General features: G+C 37.4%; 1 protein-coding gene across 2 annotated transcripts in view; it reads left to right on the top strand.

Annotated features, from left to right (window-relative positions):
* Positions 1-233: 233 nt before the first annotated feature.
* The window catches only part of NDC1 (NDC1 transmembrane nucleoporin), a 43,858-nt gene continuing 24,769 nt past the window's right edge, over positions 234-19,322 (top strand). The window contains exons 1-10 of one of the 2 annotated variants that reach the window (XM_065881669.1): positions 234-290; positions 1,771-1,891; positions 4,452-4,548; positions 7,524-7,583; positions 8,735-8,873; positions 12,059-12,167; positions 14,104-14,155; positions 15,915-16,050; positions 17,087-17,179; positions 18,710-18,791. In XM_065881669.1, the coding sequence (XP_065737741.1) occupies positions 234-290; positions 1,771-1,891; positions 4,452-4,548; positions 7,524-7,583; positions 8,735-8,873; positions 12,059-12,167; positions 14,104-14,155; positions 15,915-16,050; positions 17,087-17,179; positions 18,710-18,791 (946 nt within the window). Of the gene's footprint in view, positions 291-1,770; positions 1,892-4,451; positions 4,554-7,408; positions 7,584-8,734; positions 8,874-12,058; positions 12,168-14,103; positions 14,156-15,914; positions 16,051-17,086; positions 17,180-18,709; positions 18,792-19,322 lie in introns of both variants that reach the window. The other variant, XM_065881660.1, reaches the window with a different exon arrangement.

Raw genomic sequence — 19,322 nt, 5'->3', positions numbered from 1 at the left:
GGGCTCTGGAGTCCCAGCCCTCTTTGGGGGACGTGTCTGCGGGGCGGTTCTGGCCCGTTGGGCCCGTCCAGACGGAACCTCGAAGGGATGGGTTGGGGCCTGGGCCAGGCTTCGCCCAGGCAGCGCCTGAGACAGCCCCAATGGGGCCCTCGGGGGGCCTTCCTCCCTTTGAACTGCGGTGGCGGGTGGGCTCACTGTATCCTGTACCTTTCAGAGTAGGGGCCGCCATCACCATGGCCACTGCTGCGAGTCAGCCTTGCGCCGGCGGACCGCGGGACATCCTGTGGCGCGTGAGTGCTGCGCGCGCTGTGGCAGGCGCTCGGCAGCTGCGGGGGTCGGGCTGGGCGTGCGGGCGCTGGTCGCGCGTGCGCGCTGGACGGGGGCGGGGCTGGCTCGAGTGTAGTGTGGGGAGCGCGTGGGGAGGGGGTGACCCGAGCGACTTATTTCAGGGTTGTGGGGGGCGTCCTGAGTGCACGCTGGTTACAGAGGGGACGGGCGTGCTAGGGAAAGTTGGTTACAAGTTGTGTGTGTGCGGGGCGTCCTGAGTGCAAACTTGTTACGGCGTAAGAGAGGGGTCCTGAGTGGAAGCTGGTCATGGTGGGAAGGATGTCCTGCATGGGAGTTGGCAGAGAATGGGGAAGAATTGTATGCAACTCTGCTAGGTGCACAATTAATAAGTTGTTGATTACTTGGGATAAGAAGCAGGAAGGAATATCCGGAATCGGAAAGAATGTGGTATGACCTTAGCAGAGGCTGGTCTTGGGGACTAGGTGAGCAGGGCAGGTATCTTGTCAAATTAGAGGAATGTGTGCACTGTGGGCCCGAGAAGAGGAGGTACTTCCTTGTTGAAGTCCAATCAACAGTTCTGCCTCCCTTCTGTGGAGGGCACAGAGATATAGGAGTAAGATCCCTTTTAGGACAGCGCTTCTACCCCAGCGGCACGGCCATCTACTTTGTATCCCAAGTTACTGAGTCTTACGTGTTCTTTACCACCTGTATTATCAGTCATCGATGTTCTGTAGATTGTATGTCAGAAACGTGGCTGCAGTTTTGTTTTTTTTTAACTTGCTCTCTGCCACTGCCTTCCTTCAGACACTGACTATAATCTTTGGCTTGGGCAATTGGGCTGGACTGCCTCCTGTTTGTCTCCTGTCTGTGTCTTGTCCCCTCTGATCCATCTTCATTATAGCCACCTTACAGACACAGGGGTGTTTTACCTTCCAAAATATAAATCTGATCGTCACTTGTGTGCTTAAGATGCCTCAGTATCTCTTCTTGTATTCAGGCAGTAAATCTTGTGCCGCATGTGGTAGGCACTGGTGAGTCAGACATGAATACAATGCAGTAGTTGCCCAGTAAGGAGCTCATGTCTAATAAACACAATTACAATATACTGTTGGTTCCTGGAAAATGAATACACTTTCAGATATTGACATATCAAACCTAGAGAGACAAGTATAAGTTGCTGTAAAGTACAGTTGTAAACTAATTGAAACCTCCCTCACCCCTCAAAGTGTGATATTTAATGTGACATCTGACTCTGGACTAAAACAAGCATCAGTTCACTGTTATTACAAGTTTCTGGAGTGATGTGTAGTGTTACTAATAGTAGTAACCATTAGAGTTTATCTGTAGCTGCATGGACTGTGATCTGGGTGTAAATATTAGAGATCAACATCCTGTATGAAAAGATAGGATTTGCATAACTGAAATAACTGAAATAGTTTAACTGACTTCATGATTGAGGGATTTTTGTTTGTTTAATTATAGGTTTTGGGCTGGAGGATAGTTACAAGTATTGTCTGGTCAGTGCTGCTTCTGCCCATCTGTACCACAGTATTTGTCATCTTCAGCAGCATTGATTTATTTCATCCTATACAGTGGCTGTCTGGTAAGTGATACTCAGTTTGGGGAAAACAAATTTACAGGACCCACTTCTCAACATAAAAATCGCATTATGTTTTAAATAGTTTATTTTAATTGCTGTATTGACAATGACAAAACATTCACTTTGAGGTATTCTTAAGGCATTCCCTTTCTAACATAGGCCTTTTCACTATATAATAAGATTAGTAGATGCATCAGAGACTGTGTAGTATTAACACATGAACAGAAAGATCGTTAGAAGACCACATAAATAAGAACCTAATTTTATTTGTCTCTTCTATTTGGCAGCTTTATTGAGGTTGTCTTTTTAAGGAAGTGAACTATTCCTTTTATATATTTAAAAATTGTAGGTAGAAAATATGACATACCTTTTTAAAAAGTCTGTCTAAAGTTAAGAATACTTTGGGACTTCCCTGGTGGTGCAGTGGTTAAGAATCCGCCTGCCAGTGCAGGGAACACAGGTTCGATCCCTGGTGCAGGAAGATCCCACATGCCACGGGGCAACTACCCATGTGCCACAACTACTGAGCCATGTGCCTAGAGCCTGTGGTCTGCAATGAAGAGAAGCCACCGCAGTGAGAAGCCTGCACACCGCTACGAAAGAGTAGCCCCTGCGCGCTGCAACTAGAGAAAGCTCGTGGGCAGCAGTGAAGACCCAGTGCAGCCAAAAATAAATAAATAAATAAAATTTAAAAAAAGAATGATACCCTGGAATCTGATACATGAAATATATTTTTAAAAATTTCTATATTGTGGTTGATAAAAAAGATGAGAAGAGAGAAAAAGAGGAAAGACTAAGGAAAATAGAGTTAAACTGAAAGATTGATGAGGAGGAAAAGATTGGAGCAGGCTAATGTTTCTCCATATCCTTGTAGATAAAATTATTAAGTTCATTAAACTAAACTATTTTATGTTAATAATAGCTACCAATTATTGCTGCCTACTGTGTGCCAGGCACCAGGCTAAGTACCTTATGTATAATACTTCTTATCCTTCCTACAACCTTGTATAATAATGACATAGCATCCCTACTTAAATGAGGGAACTGAGACTCAGGTTATAAGTCTGTGCAGAGACACAGCTAGTGAATAACTGAACTAGGATTTGAATATTGGTCTCTGACTTCAAACCTATGTTTTTCCACTCTGCCACACTAGAATTAAAAGAATAAAAAGAGAGAAATGTTCCCAGAGTAGGTTTTGAAGTCTTTAAAGTCTTGCCTAAGGCCTAGAAGCACAAATACTCTTGAAATTCTTTTTTTCCCTCCCTCTCAGAAACAGTAACAATAAATTTCTTTTGCTTTGAAAAGTGGGAAGTATGTTGTTAATTTAATTTTTCTGAAGAAATGCCAATTTTCAAAGTTAAAAGCTTACCTTGTGACCTTTGGAGAGATATTGCTGCTAAAGAATTAAAGTCATTTTAAGTTTTTTGTTGAAACATATCAATCACTTCTTGGGTGAGTCTCACAGGTCAAATGAAATTAAGCCATAAGCCAGCACAAGAATGGCAAGTATTTCTGTAACCACCTTGCTGTGTCTGCATCACTCATGAGCTGGGCTGTCTAGTTGCAACCTCAGAATATTTCAATATTGTAATCTAGAGCCGTTACCAATTGTTCAGTATTGGCACTTGAGATAAACACTTTCTGCCATTTCATGGCCCAAGGGTATCCTAGTATCACTTTCTCTTCAGATTGGATTTGATTTATGCCATTTTTCTCATCAAATATTAATTGTATTCTTCAACTTTTGCTTCACAAAGTCTTTACAGAGAAACTGTAGTCCTTCCTTCCTTATTTCCAGTCACATGAATCAGTTCTTTCACTCTTTTAGCTCAGTGTAATGCTTGAGGAGTTTAATTGTGGATACTGAATAAATATTTTTCCATAATTTTGGTCACTGAATTAAAATTTTAAAAATAATTGGTTTCATTATTAAGTCTTAGTCTATTCAACAAACATATATCCTTTTATATCTCTTGTTCATGTTTTTAGGCATAATATATACGTATTTTAAGCTTGACCACATTTTTTAAATGGAATGTTGAACTACTCTAAAATGTGAATGTATTGGTATTTCATAGGGACATCATGATATTGTTTTAATTCGGCTCATTTGGATGATTTATGGATTATGCTATTTCTAGAAATGTTACTTTTTTCTAGCTGTAGGGACCAATTGCATTAATTAAGAAGAGATCTGAAAAATATTATTTACATTTTAAAAAGAAACTTTGTTGGTATATTACTAAATGCAGTACTTCTCTGTTTCACGTGATAAAATGTTTGCATATGGTATTATTTTGTCTGATGTTAACATCTGGGTCATCTAAAAGAAATTCTAGTATAATTTTTAAGGATCTGGAACTTGGTCCAAATAGCTCGTGCTGTATGTAGTTCTTGAGTTGATGTCCTATAGGACCCATCAGCAGTGTATGAGTAAATTTTTAAATAAAAGATAACTTTTAAAATTATAGTTGTGGTTCAAGCCCCTTTTCTATTGCAGTATACTAAACATGACTATATAACTGAATGAACTTACTAATTCATCTCTCTTGTGTTTTAGATTCTTTCAGTGATCTGTATAGTTCCTATATAATCTTTTATCTTCTGCTGCTGTCAGTGGTAATAGTAATAATAAGTATTTTCAATGTGGAGTTCTATACAGGTGAGTTTTCAAATATTAACCATCTTTAAAGTATCTGAATTTGTTCTACTAAGGGCAGACTCAATGCATTTTGTATGTGGATGTGCACATCAGAGGCTGTATTTTATGTCAAAGTTTAAAAAATGTATACAGAATTATTATATATGCTTTCAATGTCTTACCATAAAATTTATTTGACCAATACATTCTCTGTTTTAAAAAAAATAATTAGAACTCTTAGGACAAATATTGGATGATTCCAATTATATATATGAGGTATCTAGAGTAGTCAAATTGATAGAGACACAAAGTAGAATGGTGCTTGCCAGGGGCTGGAGGGAGAAGGGAATGGGCAATTGTTTAATGGGCATAGAGTTAATGGGTACAGGGGAGGATGGAAAAGTCTGGAGATGGATGGTGGTGATTGTTGCACAACAATGTGAGTGTACTTATGCCAGGAAACTATACACTTAAAAATGGTTAAGGGACTTCCCTGGTGGCCGAGCTTCCAATGCAGGGGGCGTGGGTTCAATTCCTGGTCGAGGAACTGAGATCCCACGTGCCCCGCAGCACAGCAAAAAAAAAAAAAAAAAGGTTAAAATGGTACTTTTTTTTAATGTGTACTTTATGACATACAAAAATTTAGACCTTTTAATAATTCACAGCTGGTGTTAAAGTTATAATTCAGCAGATATATTATAAAAATAACTCCTTTATAGAGTAAGAGATCAAGACCAGATGATTTCTAAGGTCCTTTTCAAATAGTGAAGTCTATAATTCTGTGGTTTTCCAACAAAATTTAAAATATCATATGTTTTGCCTTGGGAGAATCACCTGTTAGATTTCAGAGCTTTTTACTTTTTCTCAATTTCTCTCCTTGCTCTTCCTGCCGTTTCAGATTCCTTAAATCTGTCTTGAGGTAAAATGAGAAGCTTTTTCTTTTTTTTTTTTTTTAACATCTTTATTGGAGTATAATTGGTTTACAATGGTGTGTTAGTTTCTGCTTTATAACAAAGTGAATCAGTTATACATATACACATGTTCCCATATCTCTTCCCTCTTGCATCTCCCTCCCTCCCACCCTCCCTATCCCACCCCTCTAGGTTGTCACAAAGCACCGAGCTGATCTCCCTGTGCTATGCGGCTGCTTCCCACTAGCTATCTTTACGTTTGGTAGTGTATATATGTCCATGCCACTCTCTCGCTTTGTCACAGCTCACCCTTCCCCCTCCCCATATCCTCAAGTCCATTCTCTAGTAGGTCTGTGTCTTTATTCCTGTCTTACCCCTAGGTTCTTCATGACATTTTTTTTTTGAGAAGCTTCTTCTGATACTTCTTTTTTTCACTATAACATCATTCTTCTTTTTAGCTCTTTAGTACTTCCTTGTTAGATATGGTATAAAATTTCACATTGCTCTCTGGATTTTATAGTACACCCTTTTCCTTTGCTTTTCTAATCCCTCACTACTGGCTGATGGATCCCTTTTGCTATTCACGCCATCTACAGAACCCCTTGGTTTACAGCATGTGTTCTTTCACACTGTCCCATGTACCTAGGTAATCTAGATTTAGATGCCAGACAAGGGCTCTCCAGCTAGTCATTCTTTTTTTTTTTTTTTGGCCTCACCATGCGGCATGCAGGATCTTAGTTCCCCGACCGGAGATTGAACCTGTGCCCCCTGCATTGGAAGCGAGGAGTCTTAACCACTGAATCACCAGGGAAGTCCCCGTCTAGTCATTCTTAAAGCCTGACTAGTCGCTTTGGCTCATTCCTTATGTATTACTTTATGCCATGCATTGTGTGGGGATAAGAGATGTATGGTCCCAGTTTTCCCCAGAGGATCACAGTTAATGCTGAGAAAGACAGTAATACATGGATAGTATGGACGTATATAGAAGCATCATTTACCCAGCATGGGGAGCTTCCTGGAGGAGGTGATGCTTGAACCAAACCTTAAAGAATGAGCTGTATTAAGTAGACACGGAAGAAAAATGATGTTTTAGGGAAAAGGTGTATCATATAAAAAGGCTTAATGACATGAGAAGGTTTGGTATGTTCAGAGTATGAGTCAGAATGTAAGTCAGTTACACAGTCAGTAGGCCTTGTGGGCATTTCTGGTGGGGAGGGGAAGGTGATAGCAGCCTCTTCCCCAAACTGTAAAGCACCTAAGCCCTCTCCCTTTATACTTAATTTTGTACTTCCCCACAATCTCTTTACTTGGTATGTATCAAAAGGAGAATGTGTACAAAGATAGGCCAGGGAACCCTGTGCCAACTGATTTCAAAAGTCAGCACCCCTCACCTCCCACCCACACTTGCTTCCCCCAGCTCACTTCTGAAAACCTTTTAGGATTGTCAGAGCGGTATTAGAAATTCCCATGCAAGCATTTATTTTAGTATTCAGTGTTATCATTATTTACCTGGTTTGTGGTTTATTTTTCACAGATGGACTATATATTGACAATTTAAAATGCTGAAATAAGGATAACTTGCTGGAGGGCAAGCACTATCTTAAAATTATTATTGTTTATTCCTTTATGGCAGTGAGGGGAGTGCCAGGGTAGGCACTATTTGAGCTATCAGGAAATCTTAATTAAAAAGAATTGAAAAATGTTAATCATACTGTACTTAGGTTTCACCTCTCTAGATCCTTTGGTTTTTCTATTTCTTTGTGCATCTGTTTGTATTGAGTCTTTTTTCAAATTATTTTAACTAAGAATTTTTAACTTGGTATTTTTCTGTACTATACTTTACAGTGACTCTGGGTTTCTTCCTGCCCTTTGGCGTATTTGTGCAAAGATGAGAGGGAATAGTTTAAGTCCTCTAATTTCATATGCTGCAGATTATAAAGCCACAGTCACGTGTTTTGTTTGCAGTTGTGCCTTCCATTCCTTGCTCGAGACTGGCACTGATAGGGAAGATCATTCATCCTCAGCAGCTCATGCACTCCTTTATTCATGCTGCAATGGGAATGATGATGGCTTGGTGTGCTGCGGTGATAACCAAGGGTCAATACAGTTTTCTTGTGGTTCCCTGCACTGTTACTGAGAGGTAATATTACATATATTTTTTCTAAGGGTGCTTGTTTAGTTACTAAGCCCAAAGTGACCTATATACATTAATAGTTTATGGACGTTCTTTACTTTCTGGACTTCAGTAAAAAGTGCTTTTTTATGTACAATCGAATGTTTTTGATGTTTTATGTTTGTTGAATTCAACAATTTTATTAAACCATTTATTTTGTACAAGGTACTATGCTAAATGCTGTTGGATTTGTTAGAATGATTCACACATGGACTGTAAGCTCCTTGAGAGCTGAGAACAGTAGGGGATTTAAGACCTGGACGCAAATAGATATAATAGGAGAGAAATAGGAATGTATGAGAAATAGTATTTAGTAGGAAGAAAGTGAAATGTGCAGATAAAACATCTGGGGCTTCAGAAGGCAGGGAGGAATCCACACATGGCTTCTTGGAGGAGGTGGTGTTTCGGTTGGGGTTTGAAGGAAGGACAGTATGAGAAGAATGAAGAAAAAAATTTTTAATAATTAAAAATACCTTCTTCAGTAGAGTACTTTTATAATTTTGAAACTTACACAGTTCTTGACCAGATGGCATTGATGTAAATTTCAAGTTTATATTCTGACTTTAAAAGTCAAAAAAGTAATCTTAAGTTCTCTGTTATCCAGTGATAAGACAGTATTCATGATTGCTACTGAATACTTGAATACTTGATTTCCTTTTGTCCCCCAGTTACATTATATAAGGCAAGTTTTTTTTCCTAATGCAATAAATTTTCTTTAGTGAAAAGGGTCCCCCTGAGGGATTGCCTAGTTCTAAGAGCAACACAGAGAGAAGCCCAAAGTTACAGCATCTCTATCAGGTTATAGCCTTTATTTAGAATTCTTCAGTCCAGATGCAATTTACCAACTCATAAGCACCATTGCTTACTGTCACAGGGGACTTTCTTACCCTTACCAGATTTCTGGAGGAGCAGAGCTAGAGCATTAACTAAAGGTCAAGTTCTCATGCATCAGGGAAAAGGGTTTTGTTAATCTTTTGCCCACACTTAACCCCTTTTTTTAGAATTTGGGGCATTTCTTAAGTAATTAAGTCAAAGCTTTGCCTTCAGTAAATAATAAGCCTGAAATAGTAATATGTGTCCCTGACTGTTGAATTAATAACCTAACTTTTCCTCTTCAGCTTAGATAGCCCTGCTGCACAAACCTGCTTAAATGAGTATCACCTTTTTTTTCTGCTGGCTGGAGCATTTATGGGCTATAGCTATAGCCTCCTGTATTTTATTAACAACATGAACTATCTTCCATTTCCCATCATACAGGTAAGCTATGATTTGAGCATTACTTTATGTCAGAATTTGGCAGAGTTAAAATTGCCTTGGTGTTTGTATATATAACTGGCATCACCTGATTAATTCAAGATTTGATCAGCAAAACTTAGGACTGAGATCCTCAAAATGCCATTTGGAGAGTAGATCTTTGTCTTCATGAGACTTCAGTGTCTGTTTGAGAGCTGCAGTTGCCCTTCCTGCTGCCACTCTCAGAATACCTCTTTGCTCCACTCTTCCCCTCCCTGCTAGGTAGTGGCAGTTGCTGTGACCTAGCAGGGCTGGGGGAGGATGATGATGACATTCATGCAAAGTACCTCTGTGCAGCTGCCAGCGTCTTTTGGAACCTAAGAAGCTCATAAGCTTGAGAATGTACAACTAAGTATAGAATATGTCAGTTACTGTCTCAAATCCTTTTCAGAACAAGGCTTGATGTGCATAAATAAAACAGTTTTGACTGGTTTGAGTGGGACGGGTTTTAAAAATTCTACTAGTTTGGTAGGAGCTGACTCTTCCTCTGGCAGGAGAGAGAAAGTTCGGTTGAGATTTTTCCGGTGCCATCAAGGCTTTCCCCAGCCTGTTGCTGGTATTCTTGACTGTGCTATTATTCGCTTCATTCCTGCTCTAGGGCATGCTGAGGACGGGGCTTTGGAGCAAAACTGTTAGAACCAGCCCCTTCCCACTAGGACGCAGTCCAGTAGGGAGGGAGGGGTATGTAAATAAATGATGTTCCACAAGAGTGTAAGTGTGAGAGTGTGACGGATTAGGATTCTCCTGGTTTAACTAAAATTTTCACATGCCTGTTGCATCCCTGAGAACAATCTGATGAAAATACACCTACTGCAAGGAGACAGTGCTCACAGGATCTGGCCCTTATCTGGATCTGGCCCTTATCTCCCTGCAGTCTGTGAGTGTATAAACAAAGAGTCCTATTTACAAATTCTTCACATCTTGTGAAGGTGAATTAAATTAGAGTGTCAGCTTTGCCACCTCAGAATTTCAAAAGGAGAAAACCCCCCAAAATCCTGTATAGAAATATCCATGGTGAATCAGCTTTGATCCAAACATAGTTAAGAATATAGGAAATGAAGAAAAAAAAATTAGAGAAAAATGAGATTACCCCCAAACATCTTGCTCCTCCACGGACTTGTGTTGAAAGTAACCACCTATTTAACATCACGGATGTGTAAGAGTGAACAAGGGGAGTCCAGGATTGACAGTACTGATAAATTATTGTTTCTACCATGTACTGTTACATTTGTAAAATTTGACTACTAAATTTTTTATAATAGCTTTTGATAAAATCTTAGATTCATTCTTGTGTATTCTTCCAGACCCTTTACTGTACATTTATATATATAGTAGCTATAATACTACATAGTTTGTGGGGTGGGGTTTTCATAAATAGTTTTATATTGTACATATTATTCAGTAACTACTTTTTTCATATAACAGTATGAAAAATTAGATGTTTTTAAAAATCTAGTAATTTTAACCATTTACCATTAGTCCATTAGGGTTTTTTTCTATAAACTTGCCTATGCTACAAAAACCAGTTCTATTGCCCTTATTAAATTCTTAATGACAGACTGATAGGGAAAAGCAGAATGTTGGCATGGAGTAGGGGACAAAGAAATGGATTAATGCCAAGACAGGCTTGGCAAGTTATACGCCAACAAGACTATTTGAAAGTATTAAATGAGATAAGATTTATAGAGCCTGGCACATAGTAAATATTTGAATAGGTACAGGGTAGCTCATAGCCAAATCACAGAAGAAGCCAACAGGGAATTGAAAAACACTTCAGCTTGGGAGCAAGAAGAGGGTTTATTAGCTGTTCTCTGCGAATCTACTGAAATGTCTGCCTGCTTCCTTAGCCTCTCTGCACCCTTGAGAGTGATGATGGAGGTGAGAGCTGCAGTAGGAATAGTTTAGGGACTGTGCCCTTTTTATTAGGGGGTTGAAGTGAGATGGTGGTAGCACCCAGTAACTGCATCGAATAGTGCAATTCCATGTCTTGGAGTTTGAGAATATCTGAATAAATCAGGATACTTCAAGCTGTATGGTTAGTGATCAAGCATTCATTTCACCTGGGCTGCTTTTTGTAAGATGCTGTGGGAATCTGCAGACGTGGTATGAAGACATAACCTCTACCTAAGGACTGTAATTCTTTGCTGTTCTTTAGCTTCTGAAATCCTTAGAGAAGGATCAGCCTTAATATAAACACAGAAGAAGACCAGAATTTGGGAAGTCCATCTTTGGTTCATTGGGTTTCCTTAGATACTTTCCAATGATTTAAAAATTATTTTTTCCATTGGCATTTTTAGGGCCGACAACCCTTGTTTCACGAGAAGTGTAATTTTTTCAGGAAAAACATTTCCTATTTTTTCATATTTGATTCTTTTCTATTAGATAGTTAGCATTGGAAGGTACCCACTAAGGAGCTGTTTAGCTGGTTCAGCCTTCTTATCTCACAGATAATTAGATAGGAGACGAGGCTGACTTAATGTTATACAGAAAGAGGAAGCACTAGAACTCGGGTCTCCCAATTCTTAGTCTCGTGTCTTCTTCACTACCTCCTATTTTTCTGCAAACAGCATGTGAAATATTTTAGTGTGAAGGCAGCATACATTATCTTTAAGGTTGCAGGCTCTGAAGCCAGCCTGCCTGCATTAAAATCGCAGATTTTTCTTTTGCTAGCTGGTAACACTGGTTAAGTTGCTTACCCTCTCTGTGCCTTGGTTTTCTCATCTGTAAGATGGGGATAATAATAGAACCTCCTTCGTGGGGTTGTTTTGAGGTTTAAATGGATTAATGCATTTAAAGTGCTTGGAACACTACCTGGTATGTGATAAGCATCCAAAGAATGTTAGCTGCTATTGTTGTAATTATTATTATGTTTTTTGTACTTACTCCATCTCTGTAGTCCTTACTATAAGTATAGATTGATATTGTTAATTTTCTCATTTCTGATCTCATATCAATGAGATGTTGTATAATGTAAATATTAAATACTTTAACATCTGAAATGGATGATTTTTTTACCTCTGGAATAAACTTTGTCTTTTTATGCAGTGATTATGTTTTTGTGTGGACTGTCATAGTTATGTGCTTGCTTTGGAATAAAAAAGAACCTTTGTTTGAATGTCATTTGATTCTGGTTTTCTTTTCTTCCACAGCAATACAAGTTCTTGCGCTTCAGGAGGTCTCTGCCTTTGCTAGTTAAGCATAGCTGTGTGGAATCGCTGTTCCTGCTTAGAAATTTCTGCATTGTGTATTATTTTCTTGGTAAGAATTTCTGCTTTTTGATACAGTATATGTATTAGCTCACAGCTCAGAAAATATCAAAGTCATTCTTGATTGTATTTATATATTTCCTACAATTGTAGGTATGTGATTAGCCCAGCTGATTGCTTGTTTCGATTAAGTGTTTAGATTTAGATTCAAATGTTCAAAGACTAGTTAAGAGAGAATATTGTTACAGAAAATGTGGTATATACATACAATGTAATAATAGTCAACCTTAAAAAAGAAGGAAAGCCTGTCACATGCTACAACATGGATGAACCTTAAAGACATTATACTAAGTGAAATAAGCCAGGCGCAAAATGACAAATACTACATGATTCCACTTATACGAGGTGTCTAAAATAGTCAAGGGACTTCCCTGGTGGTCCAGTGGGTAAGACTGCAGACTCCCAATGCAGGGGGCCCAGGTTCGATCCTAGTTGGGGAACTAGATCCCACATGCATGCCACAACTAGGAGTCTGCATGCTGCAACTGTGAGCCTTCGTGCTGCAACGAAGATCCTGTGTGCGACAACTAAGACCTGGCGCAGCCAAAATAAATAAATATTTTAAAATATATCAATAAATAAAGTAGTCAGACTCTTAGAAATAGAAAGTAGAATAGTGATTGCCAGGGGCTAGAGGGAGGGGAGAAGGGGGAGTTGTTCAATGGACATGGAGTTTCAGTTTTGCAAGGTGAAGAAGTTCTGGAGAGCTGTTGTATGACAAGGTGCCACACAGTGTATATACACTTAAAAGTGGTCAAGATGGTAAATTTTATAATGTATTTTTTACCACATAAAAAGATATATCCTTTAAAAAAAAAGAAAATATTGTATATCATTTAGTCATTACTCTATAAATAACATATTCCTTTTTATAACTTTTTGTAACTTGCTAACTAATACAACAGAAATACCCTGTTGCTAAGGGGACATTGTAGAATTTATTAACATGAATTTTAAGCACAAAGATGCAGCTTATTTAATATAATGAACAGTACAAGTTGAATGGAAAACCTTAATCTCAATAGCAACACATATTAATATAAACAAAATCCAGCATTCTAAAATACTGTTTTCAGACTGTAACATTTTCTGGTCCTACTTTTTTCTGTGGAATAATTTTACAAAATTGTTCTATTTGTGCATAGGCCATTCTGTTGTCTACTTTAAAAAATTTTTAGTTTATATAATCCATTTTTCTACATAGCTTTTATAATTGTCATTTTAATGTTAACCCTTTGTTGTTTTTTATTAACCTACTGCAGTCAGCCTGGATGTTTCCCTGTTGTTGTATCAATACATTTGGGCTGACGTAGCAGCTGTGTCAACATATCCATGTCAACTATTTCTTCTTTAATTCCAGTTATGTTTCATTCAGATTTCCAGTGTTACCACTTTTCATTTCTTTGTTGCACTTTGGTCTTTTTGGCCAGTTTCCTCTTTCAGTTTTTCATTTTGGTAAAATGTCATGGAGATTTATCATGGCAGATAAGGAGGCAACACAACTACATGCTTTGCTGTCTGTGCCAGAACTGAATAACAGACGTGAGTGACTAATCACTAACAGACTTTGAAAGAAAGAATGTCCATCTGTTATCTATATACTGATTTGTGTACTACTGAAAAGCTAGAATTGCTATATTCAGTTATGCACAGCTAAGGCTACAGTAACTGAAATTTGAGTTGTGTTGTTGCAGGCTGGTGTTATTAAACCACAGTAACTGAAATATGTACATGTTGGACGTGTGCAAAGCAAGGACTGCCTGTATTTATAAATTACTCTTTTTCTGCCCATTCCTAATCAAAGTCTAGCATTTTGACTGAGGTCTTGGTGTCTACTTGGTCATCTCATCCACCTCATGTTCCAAAGCATGATTAAGATTTGTTTCATTAACTTTTTATGATTATAGCATGGTGTTTTTTCATTTCAGGCCACATTCCCAAAGCTTGGATTAGCACTGCTATGGACCTTCAGTTAGATGAGTAAGTGATCCTGAAAAGTCTAATTTTAATGCTTTTAATTCTCTCCATCCTTTTAGATGTTTGCTACTTTCCAGATGTTTTATTTAGATTTAGCCTTTAAATTTTAAAAAAAATTGCATTCATTTTTGAATACACATAGTTCACATAATTTAAAATTCCAATGGCATATAAAAGGCTATATGGTGAATTTGTTGGCCTCTGTCTCTAGTCACCCAGTTCCTTTCCCCAAAAATAAGCAATGATAATTCCTTTTTTGTTAGATACAGCTTTTATATAAGTGGATATCTTGAGTTGCATGGACATACCTCTCTTTTGTTTTTCTCCTCAATAATCATTCTTTGCTATGTTGTGGTAGATGAGCACCATACTATGGTTTTACTCTAATTTTACCTGTGAGGAAACCAGATTTGAGTCAGGTCATGTGACCAGTTGAAGGTGATAAGTAGCAATGGAGTGACAGCATCGGGGTTTATTGTTCTAGTTATTCCCTATGCACTTTGCACATAGGCAAAGCTTTAATCTTTATTTAGCGAATAAATGTAAACTTCTCTATTAGTATTTGTTCTTTTAATTATTGTTTATTCCACTGTGATACTTTTGTATGATCTTAACTACTATCACTTTTGAGGAGTGGGAATATCGACATTAATGGATGTTTGAGGTATTATGGTTTCTCCAGTGTAGATTTCAAAAAATTCCTAACTTTTAAAAGTTGCTAGGTAAAATTTAGTTTTGTCTTCTGCTTAATCACTATATATGAAACCAAACGTGTGGGTCATTTATTATGTTAGCCCAGGTTTTATACTTGGTCAAATGGAAAGAGAAAAATAATAATGGTATTGATAGAAATTTAATATAATACTTTTTTCCTCCTTTCACCTAAAAAATGTTTTTTTGTATGGCAGTGCCTGATATTCTGGACTTAATGTATGCCAGGCCCTCAGTGATGCTTATTTAAAAGCAGAAAAAAAACTTTATCATCCCCACCGCCACCCCAACCCCAAGGAATGTCAAGTACTACGCTGGGCACTCCTAACATAAACTGTTTTAAATCTCATAAAAGCCCTAAGAGGTAGAATGAAGAGATTATGCCACCATATGGATGAGGAAACTGAGGGTAGGTTAGGTCAAGTGACTAACAAAATCACAACATTTACAAATAGCAGAGTCAGAGGTTCTAGTCCTGTTTTCACAATTGCTAAGTATGATTATAGGATTATAATGACTTTGCAAATTGAGCTATTCAAGGTTTTGGTAAAATTGCCTGCATTCCCTTTATTTAGTATTCTAACAGAGTTTCTTAACTTATTTTAAAAGTAAAGTTTGTTATTTTTAGATAGTACTTTGTGTTCTTAACTACTATGAAACTGTTTATACATATACAGATAGAGCTGAAATCTGGTCCAGGAGAGATGCTAGTCATGCTGAATGGTTTTTAAGTATCAAGCTACAAAACAACAATAATAAAATTTTACCCAGTCTCTAGGAGAGACTTCTTCCGTCATAGAAAGTGACAGTGAAGATTTGGAATGCAAGAAACTAAGAGCTAGTTTAGGTCTGCTCTTCCCTTAAGGCTCCCTTGTGTACTTTATAAGAAGGTATTAGTGAAAGAACTGTACAGGGTACAAAAGGAGAGGAATCTATCACCATTATTATTTAGAAATAGGATTTGTTTGTTTCTCAGTGTAGGGCCTCATGTCTCTTAAATGCTTAGATTGTATTTTTCCTACAGGATTAAATAGTAATTCTGCTTTCACAGGCAGTTTCATAGGCCTCTTGACACTGTGAGTGGCCTCTTGAATCTCTCATTACTTTACCATGTCTGGCTCTGTGGTGTCTTTGTCCTGATGACTTGGTACATCTCGTGGATCCTCTTCAAAATCTATGCCACAGAGGTTAGTATTGAGTTTTTTGTCAGTACTTTTCTGTTCTGGAGTGCGGAGGTTTATTTTTAGTAGAGCACTGATCAGCATGTTGTTGTGCCCAAAGCCATTTTGAGAAGCTGGGTTTTGGTTTTTCTTCTGAGATTTCATAAGGCATATATCTTTCATAACCATCATTTATTTGTATTTTTTTCTGAGGAACAGTGTTAGTGTTCTTAATGTTTGAAAACTAATCTGAATGAACTGTTAGTGGTACTTACTATGTTTTATCTATAGTGTAATTCTCATCTTAAAGTTTCTGTTTCTCTACTGAGCGTATACTAGATCGGCCTGAATTTTTAATTAATTTTACATGCTATTGATATAGATACTGTTGATCAGTATTAAAATATTTAAATATAAGGAAGGCAATAAAATACTTGTTCTTTTTTTTTTTTTTTTTTTTTTTTTTGCGGTATGTGGACCTCTCACTGTTGTGGCCTCTCCCGTTGCGGAGCACAGGCTCAGCGGCCATGGCTCACAGGCCCAGCCGATCCGCGGCATGTGGGGTCTTCCCAGACCGAGGCACGAACCCGTGTCCCCTGCATCGGCAGGCGGACTCTCAACCACTGAGCCACCAGGGAGGCCCCAAATACTTGTTCTTTGAAGGAACTTTTAAAAATTTATATTGAAGAAATGATTTTAAATGAGTAGGAATTGCATTGTCTTCATCATCCAAATGTTTGTCTTAGAAAATGAGTGTTTCTGTTTTATTTTACCATCTCTGTAGGTTTGTACCCTCCAGTGACTTCAGAGAATTTTTTCTTAAATTTGTTTCTATTATTGGAAGTCAGAGATCTAGTAAAATTGGGAAAGTAACATGTTAGAAGGTAGTGTATTTGGGTATATGTAATTTTAATGCAATCTGTTTTTGCAAGGAACACTAAAGATGTTAGTTTGGTTGTATTGTCTCCTTTATAATAAATTTCAAATAGTGCTAATTTACTGAATGTAATTAAGTCATGAAAATAATCATTCCATAGTCTTTATACTTGATTATATTTGATAGGCTCGTCTGTTCCCTGTTCAACCACCATTTTCAGAAGAGTCAGATGAATGCCTCCCGAAAGTTTTAAACAGCAATCCTCCCCTCATCATAAAGGTAGCGGAACTATGCATTTTGTGTCTTTACACAGTCATCTCTAAGTTATCTTATGGAATAGACTTAATATTTGCATAATTAAGTATTTCGATATATTTTTTGAGGTCCTAGAATATTCTAATACTGTAAAAAGTATTGTAAAAATCACCTACATGCTACATTAAATGCTGTTTACTTTTTCAGTTTTCATTCCAAGTGACTAAGATGCAAGTATATATTGCAACATATGTGTATAAGCTAGACTAATTCTATATTTAGGAGAGATATAAAAATATTTCAAGCATGAAATATAATGATATACAACCATATACATTAGCTTTTCACAAATTCTTCATGGTAGCAAAACAAAACACTGATTTTTTTTTAATCATTGGTCTAAGGTATATTTTCACTCATATAGAATTGTTGGCTGTTATGATCAAAGGAAGTACTTGATAGTGTGTACATATTCAATGAACTCTCTTAAAATTTGAATAATGATAATCTAAAACAAATTTTAATCAAAAGAGTCTAAAGAAGTTGCAGTACGTTTATAAATCCACCTAAGTGAGAATAAGTTGTTTTAAGTTTCATTTTGAAATTTTAAAAGTAGAACTACAATATATATGATCTTGTTAAGAGGTCATAGTACTTAAAAAAAGAATTAAAATAGAACCTAGAGTTTGGATTACACTCTAGAAAAGTTGTAAACTAATAAGAAAATGACCCACTACGGTTCTGATTACCTTTAAATATCAATTATTACTAATTTATTAGATAAACAAAAATATCAGTTACTCATTTGGTTATTTAAAAGATCTTTATTTACTGGGCAGATGTTAGTCACTGCTAGTTGCTTAGGGTGTAATGATGAATAAGACAAAGCACAGCCTAATGGAAAAGGCAGATACACAAAATAATGAAAATTTACTGTGGTAAGTGCAGTGGGAACCACTTACTCTGCTTGGGACCAAAGCAGGAAACCTTCGCAGAAGGGATGGTGTCTTGAATGATGAGTGAAGTGGTTTGCCAGGGAACAAAATGAAGATTTTGAGTAAAAAAGTACAGCATATGTTGTGTCTCTACTGTGTGCCTGGGCACTGCTTTTGGACGTGGCAGCGAGCAAGACATTGTCCCTGCCTCACAGTTTAGTGGGTGGAACCCGGTGAGACAAGTAAGCAGGCAGTTACAATAAATTATGGTAAGTACCATGGTTGAGAGCTGTGTGAGTATATGTTTTTGCCGGGGAGGCCAGGGAAGTTCCAGGGGGAAGTGGTGTTTTAAGTTTCCCACTATAAGGTGGGAAGGAACACAGAGAGTTCCGTAGTTCCTAGGTAGCTGGAGCCCACAATGACTAGGGTAGCCTACAGAGGGTAGAGGCAAGAAGGTTCTGGAAGTCTAGAAAGGAAGGTTATGGTTCTGAAAAGTATTTCCTTCATGAAAAATTTCAACTGATTTCCCCTTAGATATGTAGTATTGAGCCCCATTCATAAATAAGATTTTATATAGAGGTTAAAAAAATTAAATAGTGTGTATTTTTTTCCCTTTCAGTATTTGGCCTTGCAGGACCTGATGTTGCTTTCTCAATATTCTCCTTCACGAAGACAAGAAGTTTTTAGCCTTAGCCAGCCAGGTATTGCTAAAAATAGTAGACCTAATAGGAACTGAGTATGTGTGTGCAGAAAGTGTTCCACTTAAAGTTTTTGGTGAGCTCAATATATTTATTAAAATATCACACATCATTAAATATCACACATATTTAATAATACTTCCATTAAATGAAGTATTGATTTAAACATTATACAACTGTTTGCATTGCTGTGGTTAGAAATTATATTTCTAGGAAAAGTATTTTTAAATTTTTATATTATTTCCTTCTGTCCTCTCATTCCCTTCACCTGAAGAAATTATGAGGTAGGCTGACAGTTTTAGAGCAGAAAAGTACAGTTTAAGAATCCCAGAAGTTTTAATGCTATAAGGGGTCTTAAAAATCAGATGGTTTAATCCTTATGGAGGACCTAAGTCTCAGAGAGATTAAAATGGCTTAATAAAGTTAATGTCAGTGTTGGAATAAGAAATTCTGTCATTTGACTCTTAAGTGCAGAGCTCCCCCTTCCTGCCATGCAACTTTGCCTTCCTTTTTAAAAAAAGAAGTGAAAAGAAA

The sequence above is a fragment of the Phocoena phocoena genome, chromosome 1 (genome assembly GCF_963924675.1).
Source record: "Phocoena phocoena chromosome 1, mPhoPho1.1, whole genome shotgun sequence".
Taxonomy (NCBI): domain Eukaryota; kingdom Metazoa; phylum Chordata; class Mammalia; order Artiodactyla; family Phocoenidae; genus Phocoena; species Phocoena phocoena.
The sequence above is the reverse complement of the archived record's forward strand: the minus strand, read 5'-3'. Positions and strand labels throughout refer to the sequence as shown.